The sequence below is a fragment of the Pinus tabuliformis genome, chromosome 9 (genome assembly GCF_031772625.1).
Source record: "Pinus tabuliformis cultivar Carrire ecotype Pingquan chromosome 9, CPIR1, whole genome shotgun sequence".
NCBI classification, from domain to species: Eukaryota; Viridiplantae; Streptophyta; class Pinopsida; order Pinales; family Pinaceae; genus Pinus; species Pinus tabuliformis.
In genome coordinates this window covers 1,954,195,817-1,954,209,866 of record NC_142307.1, presented here as the reverse complement: position 1 = coordinate 1,954,209,866, position 14,050 = coordinate 1,954,195,817, and the positions used below count along the sequence as shown (strand labels likewise).

Below are 14,050 nucleotides of genomic sequence, written 5' to 3'. Positions count from 1 at the left end.
CAATCTGTGACATATGATTCAGGGTGGCGGTCATGAATGGATGAAGGATAATGTATGGCAGTGGATGGGACACGGTTGACTCTTTCTGAACGACATCTCTTGAACATATAACGACACTGATGCGATGGATCGGTAGAATTACCCCAAATGTCGATGGTTTGGCGAGACCATGGTGATGAGACCGGTGAATGAAACAACCCAACCCGATGTGATACGGAGGAAAAGTGTCATGTTCAAGAGCGACTTGCTACCATTAAAACTTTGAGGTTCTCCCAATTTTTCCCCAGTCATTTCTGACCAGTACCTCTTTATTTTTGTCAAGCTTGAGGAGGATAACATATGCTTGTTCTATAACCTGCCCTTCGGGCAAGCCCATCGCTATGTTTTAACGAGCCTAGTGATAGGGAAACTCATTCTCGTCTAAAGACAAGTTTGTCGCTATTTAATCATTTTAACGAGTCTAACGACAAGGAAAACTCGGTCCTTTTCATTTTTAGAGAGTCTGAAAAGGTACAGAAAGTTAACTCCAAAATTCCTTTTTCGTCATCTAATCCCTTAAGTCCGAAAAAGTATAAAACAATACAGAAGGGATGAGTTTTCGATAGTTTTAACGAGCCGAACAAAACAAGCGCTCGATCTTTTTGTGCAATAATCCCTCAGGTCCAAAAAGATTAAAATCTAGAGGAGGGATAGCTCTTCCGGTCACTTTAACGAGCTGGAAGGCCAAAACTCGGCAAACTTTTCATATTTTACGAGTCAGATGAAAAGAGCTTAAAGAAGACTCGTCTTTTGAGGAACGAGTGATAAACAGGGATAGCAACTGATTCCAGGTACAGGTTGGAATTTTCCAATCACGGCAGTGTCACAAGGATGGCTAGGTGAAATCACTCTTCTCAACTGTTCCTCAAAATGGGTAAACAATCATATGGAGGTGAACGATCGGCCAAATGAACGGTGGAGGTGACGGTGCACAAACACGACCAAGGCTTTTTATGGTTGATCGGGTTACATACTCAAAGGTTATTTACCGGTATGGGTTCATTTTTTAACGAGCTTGAATGCGCCAAAACACTGCTCAATCTTATGTTTATTTTTTAACGAGCATGAACTATGTGCTAAAACTGCTCGGATCTTGCGTTTATTTTTTAACGAGCATGAACTTTATGCTAAAACTGCTCGTTATTATTTGCATGCCCCCAACATAATAACACAAATCGAGGTGCATGCATATTGGTCACTATTTAAGCATAGTAACGCTTGAGGTACAACCCGTTGCGGGGTTGCGCCAGTGGTATTCCGTCATAATCCATTAACTCGTAGGCTCCTTTTGCTAACACTCGTTTAACAATGTAGGGACCCATCCATAAAGAATTAAATTTTCCTGCTCCCAATTTGTCGGACTCTTGGTCGTAAAGCAAGACCAAGTCACCTTCAGAGAAGACACGGGGTTTGACATTCTTGTCGAACTGTGCCTTGACTCACTTCTTATGGGCTTCATTATCCAAAGCGGCGTCACGACGGGTTTCATCCAACTGGATTAATTCCAAGAAATGGGCCTCTTCTTCTGAAGTTCCGGGGAGGAGGTCAATTGCGAGTTTAAGAGACGAAATTTCACACTGGATTGGTAAGACTACCTCCAGGCCATACACCAGTTGAAACGGTGTGAACCCAGTGGCATTTTTTACTGATGTTCGGTAAGCCCACAAGGCTGAGTATAGGATTAGGTGCCACCTTCTTTTGTGAACCCCGATCATCCTTTGCAACATACGCTTCAGGACCTTGTTGATTGCCTCAACTTGTCCGTTGGCTTGCGGATAATATGGGGTAGAGCTGTCGTGAGATAGCCCTAGCTTGGCAGCTAATTCAACCATCATGTGATTGCGAAAATGCGATCCATGATCTGTAACTATAGCCTGTGGTACGCCGAACCTGGCGACTACATGATTGAAAAAGAAAAGGGAAGTTGTTTCACCAGTGTTATCCAATGTAGGCATCGCCTCGGCCCATTTGGTAAAATAGTCAACGGCGACTATAATATACCCATGCCCCCCGGTCGAGGTGGGGTTACATTGCATGAAATCGATGCCCCATTTGGCGAAAGGCCCAACAACAACTATTGGCTGTAAAGGTGCGGGTGGTCTTCTGGTTTTGCTATCAAAAATCTGACATGCATGGCAACTTCTGACTGCGATTATGCAATCTTTGAACATGGTTGGCCAGAAGTATCCTGCTCGTAAGATTCTTTGTGTTGTTGCATATCCAGATTGATGCCCCCCACACGCGCCTGAATGACAATTATTCAGGGCTTTTCGGCCTCCTCATGGGTAAGGCACCTCCTCAGAACTGTATTGATACCACGACGGTAAAGCGTATCACCGACGATCATGTAGTATTTAGATTGGTATCGTATACGTTTCTGTTCAGAGTGTGAGGTGTCAGGCCTGAATTTTTGGGTTTGGAGATAAACTATGATATCTCCATACCACTCATCGCTTGTAGATATCAGAAACAAATTTTCATCCACGATTGACTCTTCCGATGTTTCATCGTTGGACGATGATGGGAGATCGCACAATAATTCCGCGAAAACTAGAGCTTTCTTTGATTTGGATTTTACAAATTCCAGATCAAACTCTTGAAGGATCGCTATCCATTTTGAATATTTGCCCCCAGCAACTGTCGCGACAGTATATACGTCATGGGGTTGCAATCTGATAAAATGGTAGTTTTCCGAAAGAGGACATAATGTCGAAACCTTTGAATCGCTTGAACAGCTGCAAGCGCTAGTTTTTCAACATAGGAATATTTGCTTTCTGTATCATTTAAGTTTTTACTTAAATAATAAATAGGATGTTCAATTCCATCGACTTCTTGCACTAAAACCATCGCAATGGTCGTATCTGCTGCAGCTAGATACAGGTTAAAATCTCTTTGATAGTCTGGGGCGTACATTAATGACGCTCTTACTAGAGAATCTTTCAGAGCATCAAAGGAAGTTTGCGCGACCTGGTCCCAGACAAAAGGTACATCCTTTTTCAAAAGATGAGTGTAACCTTTAGCAAGTTCTGCGTAATTTGGAATGAACCTCCTCAGAAAGTTTGCTTTCCCTTGGAGTTTCTGAATCTGAAGCACATTTGAAGGTGGAGGCAAATTAATGATTGCCTGAACCTTGCAAGGGTCGAGACGAATCCCATCCTTAGAGACTACAAAGCCAAGTAAACGACCAGAACCGACGCAAAACACACACTTGTGCGGATTGAGTCTTATCTTGTAGTGTCGACAACGTAGAAATATCACTCTCAAATGCTGCGGATGATCAGTCCGCTTTCGCGAATGAGCCGGAAGGTCGTCGAGATATGGTTGAACGATGTTCTTGATGTCATGGAAGGCATAATTCATTGCCCTCTGAAACGTCGCCCCTGCGTTCTTTAAACCAAAGGGTAATTTTCGATAAGCGAATGTGCCCCACGGACAAATAAATGCAGTCTTAGACTGGTCCTGTGGGCGGATATTTATTTGATTATACCCGGAAAATCCATCCATAAAGGAAAAGATTTCACATCCGGCGCATTCATCAATGATCTGGTCGATGAAGGGTGTAGGGTAGTTATCCTTTGGACAAGCTTGGTTTACATCCCTATAGTCGACACACACTCTTATTGTCCCTTGTTTTTTCATGACAGGGACAATATTCGATACCCAATCGGTTAGAGGAACCAGGTAGATGAATCCAGCATGGAGAATTTTTTCAACTTCTGCCTTAATGGCAGCGGCTTTCTTTGGGTGCACCTGTCGAAGCCGTTGTCTTACTGGTTTGACATCAGGATACATTTTAATTTCATGTTCAACAATACTCGAGTCAATGCCTGGCATTTCATCATATGACCACGCAAAGACATCTCTAAACTCGCGAAAAAGAGCGTCATATATTTCTAGTTCTGAAGGGGAACAACTTTTGCCGACATAAATATTCTCTACAACATCTGTTTTAGTCGAGATATTTATGGCTATAGTTTCTTCAATATTGGATAAGTTTCGCTCGGAATCCACCGTATTTACAGTATTTGTTAGGAATTCAAAAACTGAAGGGTGGTAAAGGTCGTGTTGAGTATCTTCTTCACATTCCGGAAGAAGGGAACGATGGTGGTGATCATTCCATGGTGCCCCCTCAATCAACATTGATTGTAAGATTCCTTCGTCAGTCCCATGCACTTTCGACCAAGGATCTAATGGGGTACCATATTCTTCAGACCTATCTACCCAAACGCTTGACGAGCGTTGACTTGGGTTCGCCTCCCATGCCCGAAACATTGATTGCTACAATATTTCTATAGGGCTTGGTGGCAAAACCATCGGATGATCCATGACGACTTTGTCTTCTGCGACTTTCAAGGAAGATATCATGTTGCATGTTGCTACAAACGGGATATTTCCTATATGGATAGGAGGTGGCAACGCGAAAGCTCCCATCATCGTGGGGTCTTTCAATAGGCCTACTCCGATATCTTGAATTGAATGGTCGCTCCCATGGATCATGGGAATGCTTCCTGTAACTTGTGAACCATTAGGGAGGAAGTTCTGTTGGTCGACGATCATAATCCCTCCTTCAAACGAGAATGCGATCTTCCTAAAATAAGTCGAAACTACAGCTGCCATTGCATATATCCATGGTCTTCCCAGTAGGATGTTATAGTCAAGATTGCCATCGATGACTTCAACATCTATTTCCACTGTTTTTCCTCCTAGTTCAACCTTCAAGTTATTTAAGATGCCGTACGGGGTGTACGTCCTTCCGTCGAATGCTTTTAATGTCGTCGAAGATCGCGACAAGGTTGGAGATCCGAGAGTTTTCCAGCAATTCATCGACATGATACATGTCGATGCCCCCTCATCAATAATTGTTCTGTGAACAGTTTTGTTGAGTGCTTTCACTTGAATAAGGAAAGCTAGTTGAGCTGGTAACTGAGGATCGTATCCTTTGTGATCAAAGGATACAAGATTGGAATCCTTAGGATCCACTCCACCAATAGCTGATAACAACGCCTGCCTTTGGGATGGGCAATTTTGCAGTACCTCAAGAGTCGACATAGCGGATGGCGATTGGGCCAAATCTTCCACTATGTTATAATGCTGCGCCGCCCTGGCGCGAGGATTAAATGTCGACTTGTGTACTACTCCCTTTGGCGGTTTTATTGTTAACTCATGTGTGATGGGGGGTACAACTTCTGCCAAAGTTGTTGTCGAACTACTAGGTTGATCTTTACCTTTGTCGTTCGACACTTGTGGATTCCCGTAATCTTTACTCCTTGTTGAAATCAAAGCATCATTTTGTTGCTTAGATATCGACAACATTAGCACTTGCGACGGGGAAGCATTTCCACTATCAACCATATTTTGACTTGGGTTGGGAAATGGATCAGTTAACACAGCTGAGGTTTGGGAACTTTTAAAGAACCTCTTTAACTCAGCTTTGAATGGGCAATTCTTTGTGTAATGATCCTCTTCATCACATATCTGACATGGATAAATTTGTTTCCCTTGCCCAGGAGGGTTTGAAGAAGTTTTTTGAGGGGATGACTCACCCTGTTTCTTCTTCTTCCCTTTGTTTTGCTTCTTCTTGCTTCCTGGTTGATTGGAATTTTTGCCTTTATCTGCAGATATGGCGTTTATTTCCGAAGCAAGAATTTCTTGATTTGCCTTTTGATTCGAAGTCTTACGGGCTTTCTTATTCGAATCCCTTGTCGACTTTGCGTTTGCAGTGCCAATCACACCGTCGCCGGCATGAGAGTCACTATTTGATCCAGGAGGAGGAGGAATTGAAAATTCCGGTCTGGGGGCATCAGGTATCTTGTCATAGAGCGTGCCAGACTGAGTATATACTAAGTCTAAATACTGGGCACGAGCAATAACCTGCTCCTCTGTTACGACCCCTCCCTTGGCCACATCTTCTGTTATAGCAGGAAGAAGCGACTTTATAAACCACTCAGCTAATAGCTGATCTGGAACATAAGTCTTCACCATTCTGCGACAACGACGCCACTCATGTATATGATCGGATATATGTGTGGCCGTTGTCTGCTTGAAATTGGTTAAGATCTCTGTTCTAGTTTCGTACCTTATAGGTAACTGAAAGTGGGTTAAGAAAGTCGTGGCTAGGGAACTGAAATTGTCGAAAGAGGCTCTAGGTAACTCAATATACCATTTAGCCGCCGGACCTGTCAATGTCCTCTGAAAAAGGCGAAGCCTTATCGAATCATCATTCAAGGTGTTCGACGAACACCACAGATGAAAAGTCATCACATGATTCGACGGGTCTTCGCCAGGATTTCCATTGAATTTAGGAATGTCCGATGGAAGCTTGTGAGGAATCGCTGGCCACCAATGGGCATAGGCAATTGGATCGTTCGTCAATCGATGTAAATCTGGTAATTCTAAAGTTGCCACGAATGGTAACTGTTGATTCAGGTTTGGCGAGGCGTACCCAGGATACGATGGAATCGCCTGAGCAGTAGGCCTTTGCATACCAGCATAATGCAATTGATGCTGGTATGACTGATACGGCTGGTGGACTTGACCACTGTAAAGTGGTTGATTTAACCCGTTTTGAATATAGGGTTGTCCACTATTCGCAAAGATCTGTTGCTCAGATCCTTGGTACACCTGCTGGAACTGTGGTTGTTGGTACTGCACCATCCATGGTTGTGAAGCCATGTTTTGCTGTGCTATACTAACCGACGGACCAAGATGCGGGGTAATAGTACCCGTTTGGACCTGTGTCGTCCCGGCAGTTGGCGATTTTGGTTGTGTTGCAGGGTCAAGGGGCTGTTGCATTACAACTTGGGGTTGACATACAACAGGCATCGTTTGAACTTGCGACACGGTTACAATAGCTGGCGTCGTCGGGATGCTAGACATAGGTACACATTGTTGCATAGAATATACAACTCTTGGCTGTTGGGGTAACATAGGTACCCAACCACTTGTCGTAACTTCAGCCAATCCTGAATATTGTTGAGAACTGCCGTATGGGTATCCTCCCGGAGGGGGTAATGAAAGGGCATATTGCCCCCCATACGGTAGCAATCCGGAGCTCAAGGGTATGGATTGCCTTTGAGGACTGGATGGCCCAAATTGACCTCCATAGGGATCAATTTGTCTAGTTTCAACATAAGAATTACCGGGTATTATACCGGAAGAACAAACTGGAACAGACCACACTGTCGAAATATTCCCTGGGTGGACTCCTTCTAGCTGTTGAGAGCTAGTTGGGACAGCTGGTACGCCGGCGAACATCGTCGAAGTGGCGGCAGGGAGTTCTGTCGTCGCTGTGTCATTCGACACAGTCCTAGATGTCGACGGTTGCTCTGACATTTTAAGTCTATCCATTAAACTGCCTAGCGATTCTACAGGAACCTCCACTGGTGATGGACAAAGTTCTGATGCAGAAGGAAAAAGAGTGACACCTACTCCAAGATGAGTTGGAGTATTTGCTTGCGGGTCCTCTACGATTTCCTCTATTGCAATCAAACCAGGTGGAAGAGGAAGACCGTCAGGTCCGTAAAAGATTTCTGGTGCCGAAGAAGGGGTTGTTTCGACAGCGACAGTTGTTTGAGGAACAATACTCTCTGGACCGGTTACAGATGGAACTGGTTCAGTTATGCAAGTATTTGTTCTCTGACCAGGATCAGTGCTACTGTCCCTCTGTGGCGGTTGAACTTCTTCAATAGAGGCAGGGGTTCCAGAAATGCTTGGAGTGACCGGGATCTCAGATGTTGTTGGAACTGTTGTTCTAACTTTGATAGGAGATTTTGACCCAGTTAAGCGAGTTCGCTTTGTCCGTACTACTTTCGATTCCGGAGACAAAGACGGTTGACTCGCGAGCCTCCGCGAACGACGGGGTTTCAATTGACTTTCTTCCACGGTTGCGGATTACTCGATCAACTAAAATACAAAAGGGGAATTGAATGAATTTTATTAGACGCTTTTAGACACAACTTGCTTTTTCAGTTTTAAAGAGTCGAGAAAAAGCTAAAGATGACTCTAGTCTCCTTCGATGTTTTAACGAGCCCGAAGTGACAAATGCTCGATTGGACTTTTTCTGTTATAGAGTCTAAAAAAGGCCAAAAGAAACTGCTCTGGAGATCTAGGCAGAGGGTGTGCCAAACCTTTCGTGAAACCACAGAATACGTTTTACGGTACGGGTGGTCGATCTTCGTGAATGCTGTGTTCACTGCATCGCGATCAGTAGGGCAGCCGACACGGCTTCCTAAGGATAAAGGATAAATTCCTATAGGGGTCTCCCAATATATACGCGACGGTACGTGGGAGCACAAGTCCGTATTAGTGCTATCGTCTCTCAGGAGGAATCACCCACCTTCGTAGAGATCGACAGTCACTACGTTTAACGACGCCGGAACACGTCTCTACCTAGACCTCTACTGTGAGCGTTATGTTGCAAAGCGTTGTTAGGTTCATTCAATATATTTTAAGTTGATCTTTTTAAAGTTTGTCTTTCAGGATCACCACAAGATGTATTGGTACAAATTCCTAAATGCAGTCTAAGATGATAAGAAAGCTTTATAATCTTTTAACTTTGAAAATCCTAACTACTGAGGGAAAAGAAAGACATCATCTCTTCACACAGATCATAAAGCACACGCTAATGCACTTTCTCCTAAATCAACATGCAAACTTATCAAAAATGCAAATGCAAAATGCAGGTATTTCTTTTCTCTTTCTTAATGTTGATGTATTACAAAAAGAAAGCTGTTGTATAATTTTGAATTCAATTTCAAGTGAAAGCAAACAAGCTTTGTCCAAAATCAGAAGACACCTTAAGATTTACTTGTTTCAACACTAGAAATACATAAATTCAAACCATATGACGAAAGCAAAAGCTCAATCAGCTATGAACAGCAAACAAACTAACTCTTAAGATCACTACGACACTTATCACAGGTCTAGATCTAAGAGGCCACAGCAAGACTAGTTCACTTTCGTTATGGGAAACTGCAAATGATGTAAGAAATACACAAAGAACAAATACAATTTCTTTATACAACCGAGGCGGAATAGTGGCAAGGAAAGTTGGTTTCAGATAGGTACATTGACTGACAACAGGCTGCAAAAACAAGGATGAAAACAGGGCAATAAACAGCAGGGAACCCCAGTAGCACAAGGAAAAACTGGTTCAGCGCAGGTAGTACACTGTCAGTTTGACATTCAGCGCAGGTAGCCCCTTCGGGACCTGCAATGAAATGCAGACTGCCTTCACAATGCCTGCAATGAAGAGAGAAACTCTCGTTTCTCTTGGTTTCCGGGTCACAGATTGCTAAAAAATTCACAGTTTTTGGCCAAATCAGAAGCTATCAATCAAGTACACACTAAAGGGTAATTAGGAGGATGAAAAGCTATCACTAAGAGCTGTTCAGAGTCCTTGTGGATCAGCTCTTCAAATCATAAACATGCCCAGAAACTGAGCTAGAGTAGCTGCCCTCTACTTTGCATTTGAAAGATCCAAATGCAATTCGATTCGGTACTCCCTGTGTTTAGGAAATGAATAGCAAAAACACAAACAACCAACAAGATACGTTCCCCAGCGGAGTCGCCAATTTGTTGTTGGGAAAAGTATCCAATACGTAATGACCCTATCCCACTCTAAGGGTGATAGTACCTCAGCAACAACCGAAGCAAAGCTATCTAAGGTTTCTTCTTTATGAAAGTAAAATAGGGGAGAAAGGGATCCACTAACCGATGTCTTTCGCTAATGATTGATCCAATCTTCTCTCCTTGCTGCTTGCTCCCAGCTCCTTGCTCTTTCACTGGCCCAGCTACACCAAGATCCTGCAAAATGGCAAGAAGGGGAAACTACAAGAAGCATACATTCATAATTGATTCAAGGATTAGAATAAATCAAATACACAAGTATAACAATACACCATTGAGACACATGCATATAGAAGAACCTCAAATGCTTTATTAATGGAAAAGTAAAGTTCAGGAAGTGATACAACCATGAGAGGCCCAATCCAGCATCACCTCCCAGCAGAAAGAAATCTCCTCTTCACCTCCTTCAAAGCAAATCACCCAATAGCTCTAAACTCAAACCAACAGCACTTCCTTACATTCACAAGATTCCAGCCCCCTTAGACCTCATGAGAGAGCTCTATATATAGGAGTTTTGGAGAAAGGATGAGTCAACTTGAGAGCTGACTAGTGTCCTCTCCCACTTCAGTTATTCTTCAGTTCTTGAGTCCACTTGGAGGTTCTTGCTTCCACTTGGAGATCTAGACCCTCTTACTCATCACCAGTCGAATTCCTTGATCCAAGTGTCATTTTGGAAGCTTCCTGGGCGCTGACACCTTGAGGAATGACTGTGCCACTTGTCCAAGTACGCTCAGCGCAGGTGCTCTTCTTTGCAGTTGAAATTCAGTGCAGGTACAGAGTGGAGCACTTGACATTCAGCGCAGATGCTCAGTGGAGCAGTTGACATGATCCAGAAATTGCTTGTTTTTGAGTGTTTTCAGGTGGAGAACTGATATTCATTGCTGTGGTTTGCTGACCTTATTCCTCTAGGGGTAGGAACAACATGTTTAGGGACTTTGGATCCCTTAGATTATGGACATTTCATGCTTCATGCTGTAAGGCACAAAAATGTCTATAACATCTGCTCCTCTTCTCCTTTCATGCCTTCACTTTCGTCGCTCTGCTCCTCTTCTCCTTTCATGCCTTCGTGTTCACTTGGGCCATGGTCTTCCTCATTTGGGTATTCGAATTCTTCCTCTCCTCCAACACCGAATTGGAAATTGGTCCTGTCCCCAGAAGTATCATGATCAAGGGGATGTTTCTGTTGTTCTGTAGATACATCCAACCCCTCATCATACTCCTCTTCCTCCTCGTTGTCCGAGATCTCAATTGCATTCCAGTATGAACTTCCTTCATAGTTGTGATAGGATGGACGATGAGGATCCATTGAGCCGTGAGCTGAGTATGCAATCACGTAGCAATCCAACAGGGTTTATATTTCTATTGAGCCGTGAGCTAGAGTATGCAATCACGTAGCAATCCAACAGAGTTTATATTTCTATTGCCTTTCCCTTTCTCTTTCCCTGCCTTATATCTATCCGCGGCAAAATTAATTTGGGGGGAGAAAATGGCATTGCGGACCCACTTGGCCAAGGCTGGCTGACTTGACGAATATGTGATCAAACCTGACCTTTTAAAACGGCATGTGAAGGGCATTTCCAGCACACTGCCGTTGTAGTACAGGTTTACGGGATTGCGTTCACTTGTGGAGATCAACTAATTTGCTACATTCCAGATTTAGAGGTAAACTAATTGGGCTTTTTTTTATGAGTAGGGGTAATTTTGTAAGTGTTAAACATAATTGGTTTACCATGACCAAATCAATTGTAAATTGAAAAGGTGTAAGTGATAGAATAGAATCTAACTTACAAATATTCTCTAAATTAAATAATAAATCAATTAATAATTATTTTATTAATTTATATAAATTAAGTTGTTCTTTTGGAAATGGTGTAAGTGATATATGTAAATTGTTAAGAGGTATAAAAATATAAATATTTTAATTTTATTAGTTTAAAATTAAAATAATTATTTTTGAAAATGGTGTAAAAATGGAGTATACCAGAAAATTGTTTTCATTTGGGTAAGAATTTACTCTATAACGATTTAAAATTTAGGAAGTGTCTATAGAGGTTGAGGAATTGCCCAGACTGTAAAAGTGTTTGGAATCCGCGTAAAAAAAATTCAACAAATTCAAAAACCTCTAGGAACCCAAAATCTTGAAGTTTGACCGCTAACCTGGATTTACAAAAATCCCTTCTCGATTTTATCAAAATCTTACCAGGAAAAAAATAGTTTCGTTAGACTATGGCCAAAAGTTACACTTATTTTGGTAGGAGTAAAAATTTGTCTCCTTATTCTAGGTAACTCAAAATGGCCTGGTTTTCCTTTTTATAACCGTGTCAATCAATCTTAGAGAATACCATTCATAAATATGTTATATTGGGTTTTACCATTTTGTTAAAAAAAACAAAACAATAATAATAATAATAATAAATTTAACAAGTTGTTGTGAAATGATTCAATTAAAGAAATAAAAAATAAAAATAAAAAAACTCATGGTATTAAGAACCTATGGTATTCATGCGGAATATAGCCCATTTAAAGGTTCGCATCTCAAGAGATTTGACCCCTCACGGTGTTTGGTAGATCAGAGTGAAGATGAACCTAGGTTGGTGTAATGTAATGTCCTGGGAACATTTACCTCGGTCAAAATAAAATAAAAACAATTCTATGTTAAAATAAAAATTCTACCTTATCATTTTTATTAATTTATGTTGGGTAGTTAAGATAAACTTGATTTGGTGAGTTACTAGTGGGTTGGGTTTATGAGAACCCATGGTATTGATCCATGGTAATCACTTGGAATATATCATATTTAAAGGGCTGAATGAAACCAGCCTAGATATTATCATTTTTATTAATTTATGTTGGGTAGTTAAGGTAAATTTGATTTGGTGAGTTACTAGTGGTTTGGGTTTATGAGAACCCATGATATTGATCCATGGTAATCACATGGAATATATCATATTTAAAGGGCTGAATGAAACCAACCTAGATATTATCATTTTTATTAATTTATGTTGGGTAGTTAAGGTAAACTTGATTTGGTCCACTTACTAGTGGTTTTCGAGCTTTGGGTTTATGAGAACCCATGGTATTGATGGTATTGATCCATGGTAATCATGTGGAATATATCATATTTAAAGGGCGGAATTAAACCAGACTAGATCCATCTAACTTCGAATCTACAAAGTGCCAAGAGGAACCAATTCTCTTTCTCAATAAATTTGATCCCTCTTGGGACTTGGTATCTTAATTATATAAATTATACAAAAATACGTGATTTCTTTTATTTATAATTATTTTAATTAAAGTATTTTACTTAGGCATTGTGTGTAAAGCCAACATGACTAAAGCATTATGTGTAAGAGAGTGGGAAACGAGTCTCGTAAATTTCTAATAGATGATTGTTTAGTTGGGGGGTGGGGAGGGCCTCTTCAAAATGGAACTGGTGTAAGGGAGTGGAGTAACGAGTCTCAAAAATTTCTAATAGATCATTTTTTGGGAGGGGCTCTTCAAAATGGAACTGGATGAAGCATACTATGAGGTGGACAGTTTGTGCGGCAATGGATTTTTATGTACCATAGAAGACCTAGTTCATGGACGTTCTAAGACGTTTGATCCTTTGTGATTTGTGTCGATCCCGGAGCACAACATATCACATTCACTAGTTTTTATATGAGGGAAAAGGAGAGGGTGGAGGAAGGTTCTAAATTCACGTAGAGCTTCAGTTGTGGGGTAGGGAACAATGTTGGGGTAGTTGAGGTCCTGAATCTCTTATAGAATGGTTTGATTGGGAGGTTTGTAGCAAAAGTATCCAGTTTGGCATCTTTCAGGAGATGGATGGAGAATTATTGGGTTCTTGTTTTAGGTTATTCACCGGTTTTCTATATTCTCACTCGGGGAGGGTTCTACGTGATATTACGTTCAGAGGAAGAGTTATTGAACATCCTTAATCAGGACTAGATATGGGAGAAGTTTGGCCCTATTATGCAAAGGTGGTGCCTAGAATTTGATTTGCTTCGTGAACCATTGTCGACACAGATTTTGGGTTATCTTGCCCCGATTTCCCATGATGTTTTAGTTAGCGAACGTGCCATAAGCCATCAAGAATAGGTTGAGTCTTTTTGTTGGTCTTGAGGAGGATTGTCTTATGAAGATTGATTGACATTGCACATGGATAAATTTTGAGGTTGACCTCTGGGAAGTGTGAGTGGAGGAGCTCAAGCTTATGTGTCAGGGTCGAGAGTGGAGGAAAATCATAGACTATTGTCCAATTCCTTTCCAATATTATGCATGCAAGTGGGTTGGTTGTTTGATTGTTTGGGTGATGGGGGGGGGGGGTAGCTCATCAAAATGGAACTGGTGTAAGGGAGTGGAGCAATGAGTCTTGAAAATTTCT

At 41.6% G+C, this 14,050-nt stretch overlaps 1 protein-coding gene across 1 annotated transcript in view; it reads right to left on the bottom strand.

Annotated features, from left to right (window-relative positions):
• LOC149156795 (protein TRAUCO-like) overlaps positions 1-11,040 on the bottom strand; it is a 31,477-nt gene extending 20,437 nt beyond the window's left edge. Inside the window, exons 1-2 of the mRNA XM_089445246.1 lie at positions 10,710-11,040; position 10,395 (exon numbers count right to left, since the gene is read on the bottom strand). Coding sequence (XP_089301372.1) covers position 10,395; positions 10,710-10,972 — 264 coding nt within the window. The 5' untranslated portion in view covers positions 10,973-11,040. The remainder of the gene's footprint in view (positions 1-10,394; positions 10,396-10,709) is intronic.
• Positions 11,041-14,050: the final 3,010 nt, after the last annotated feature.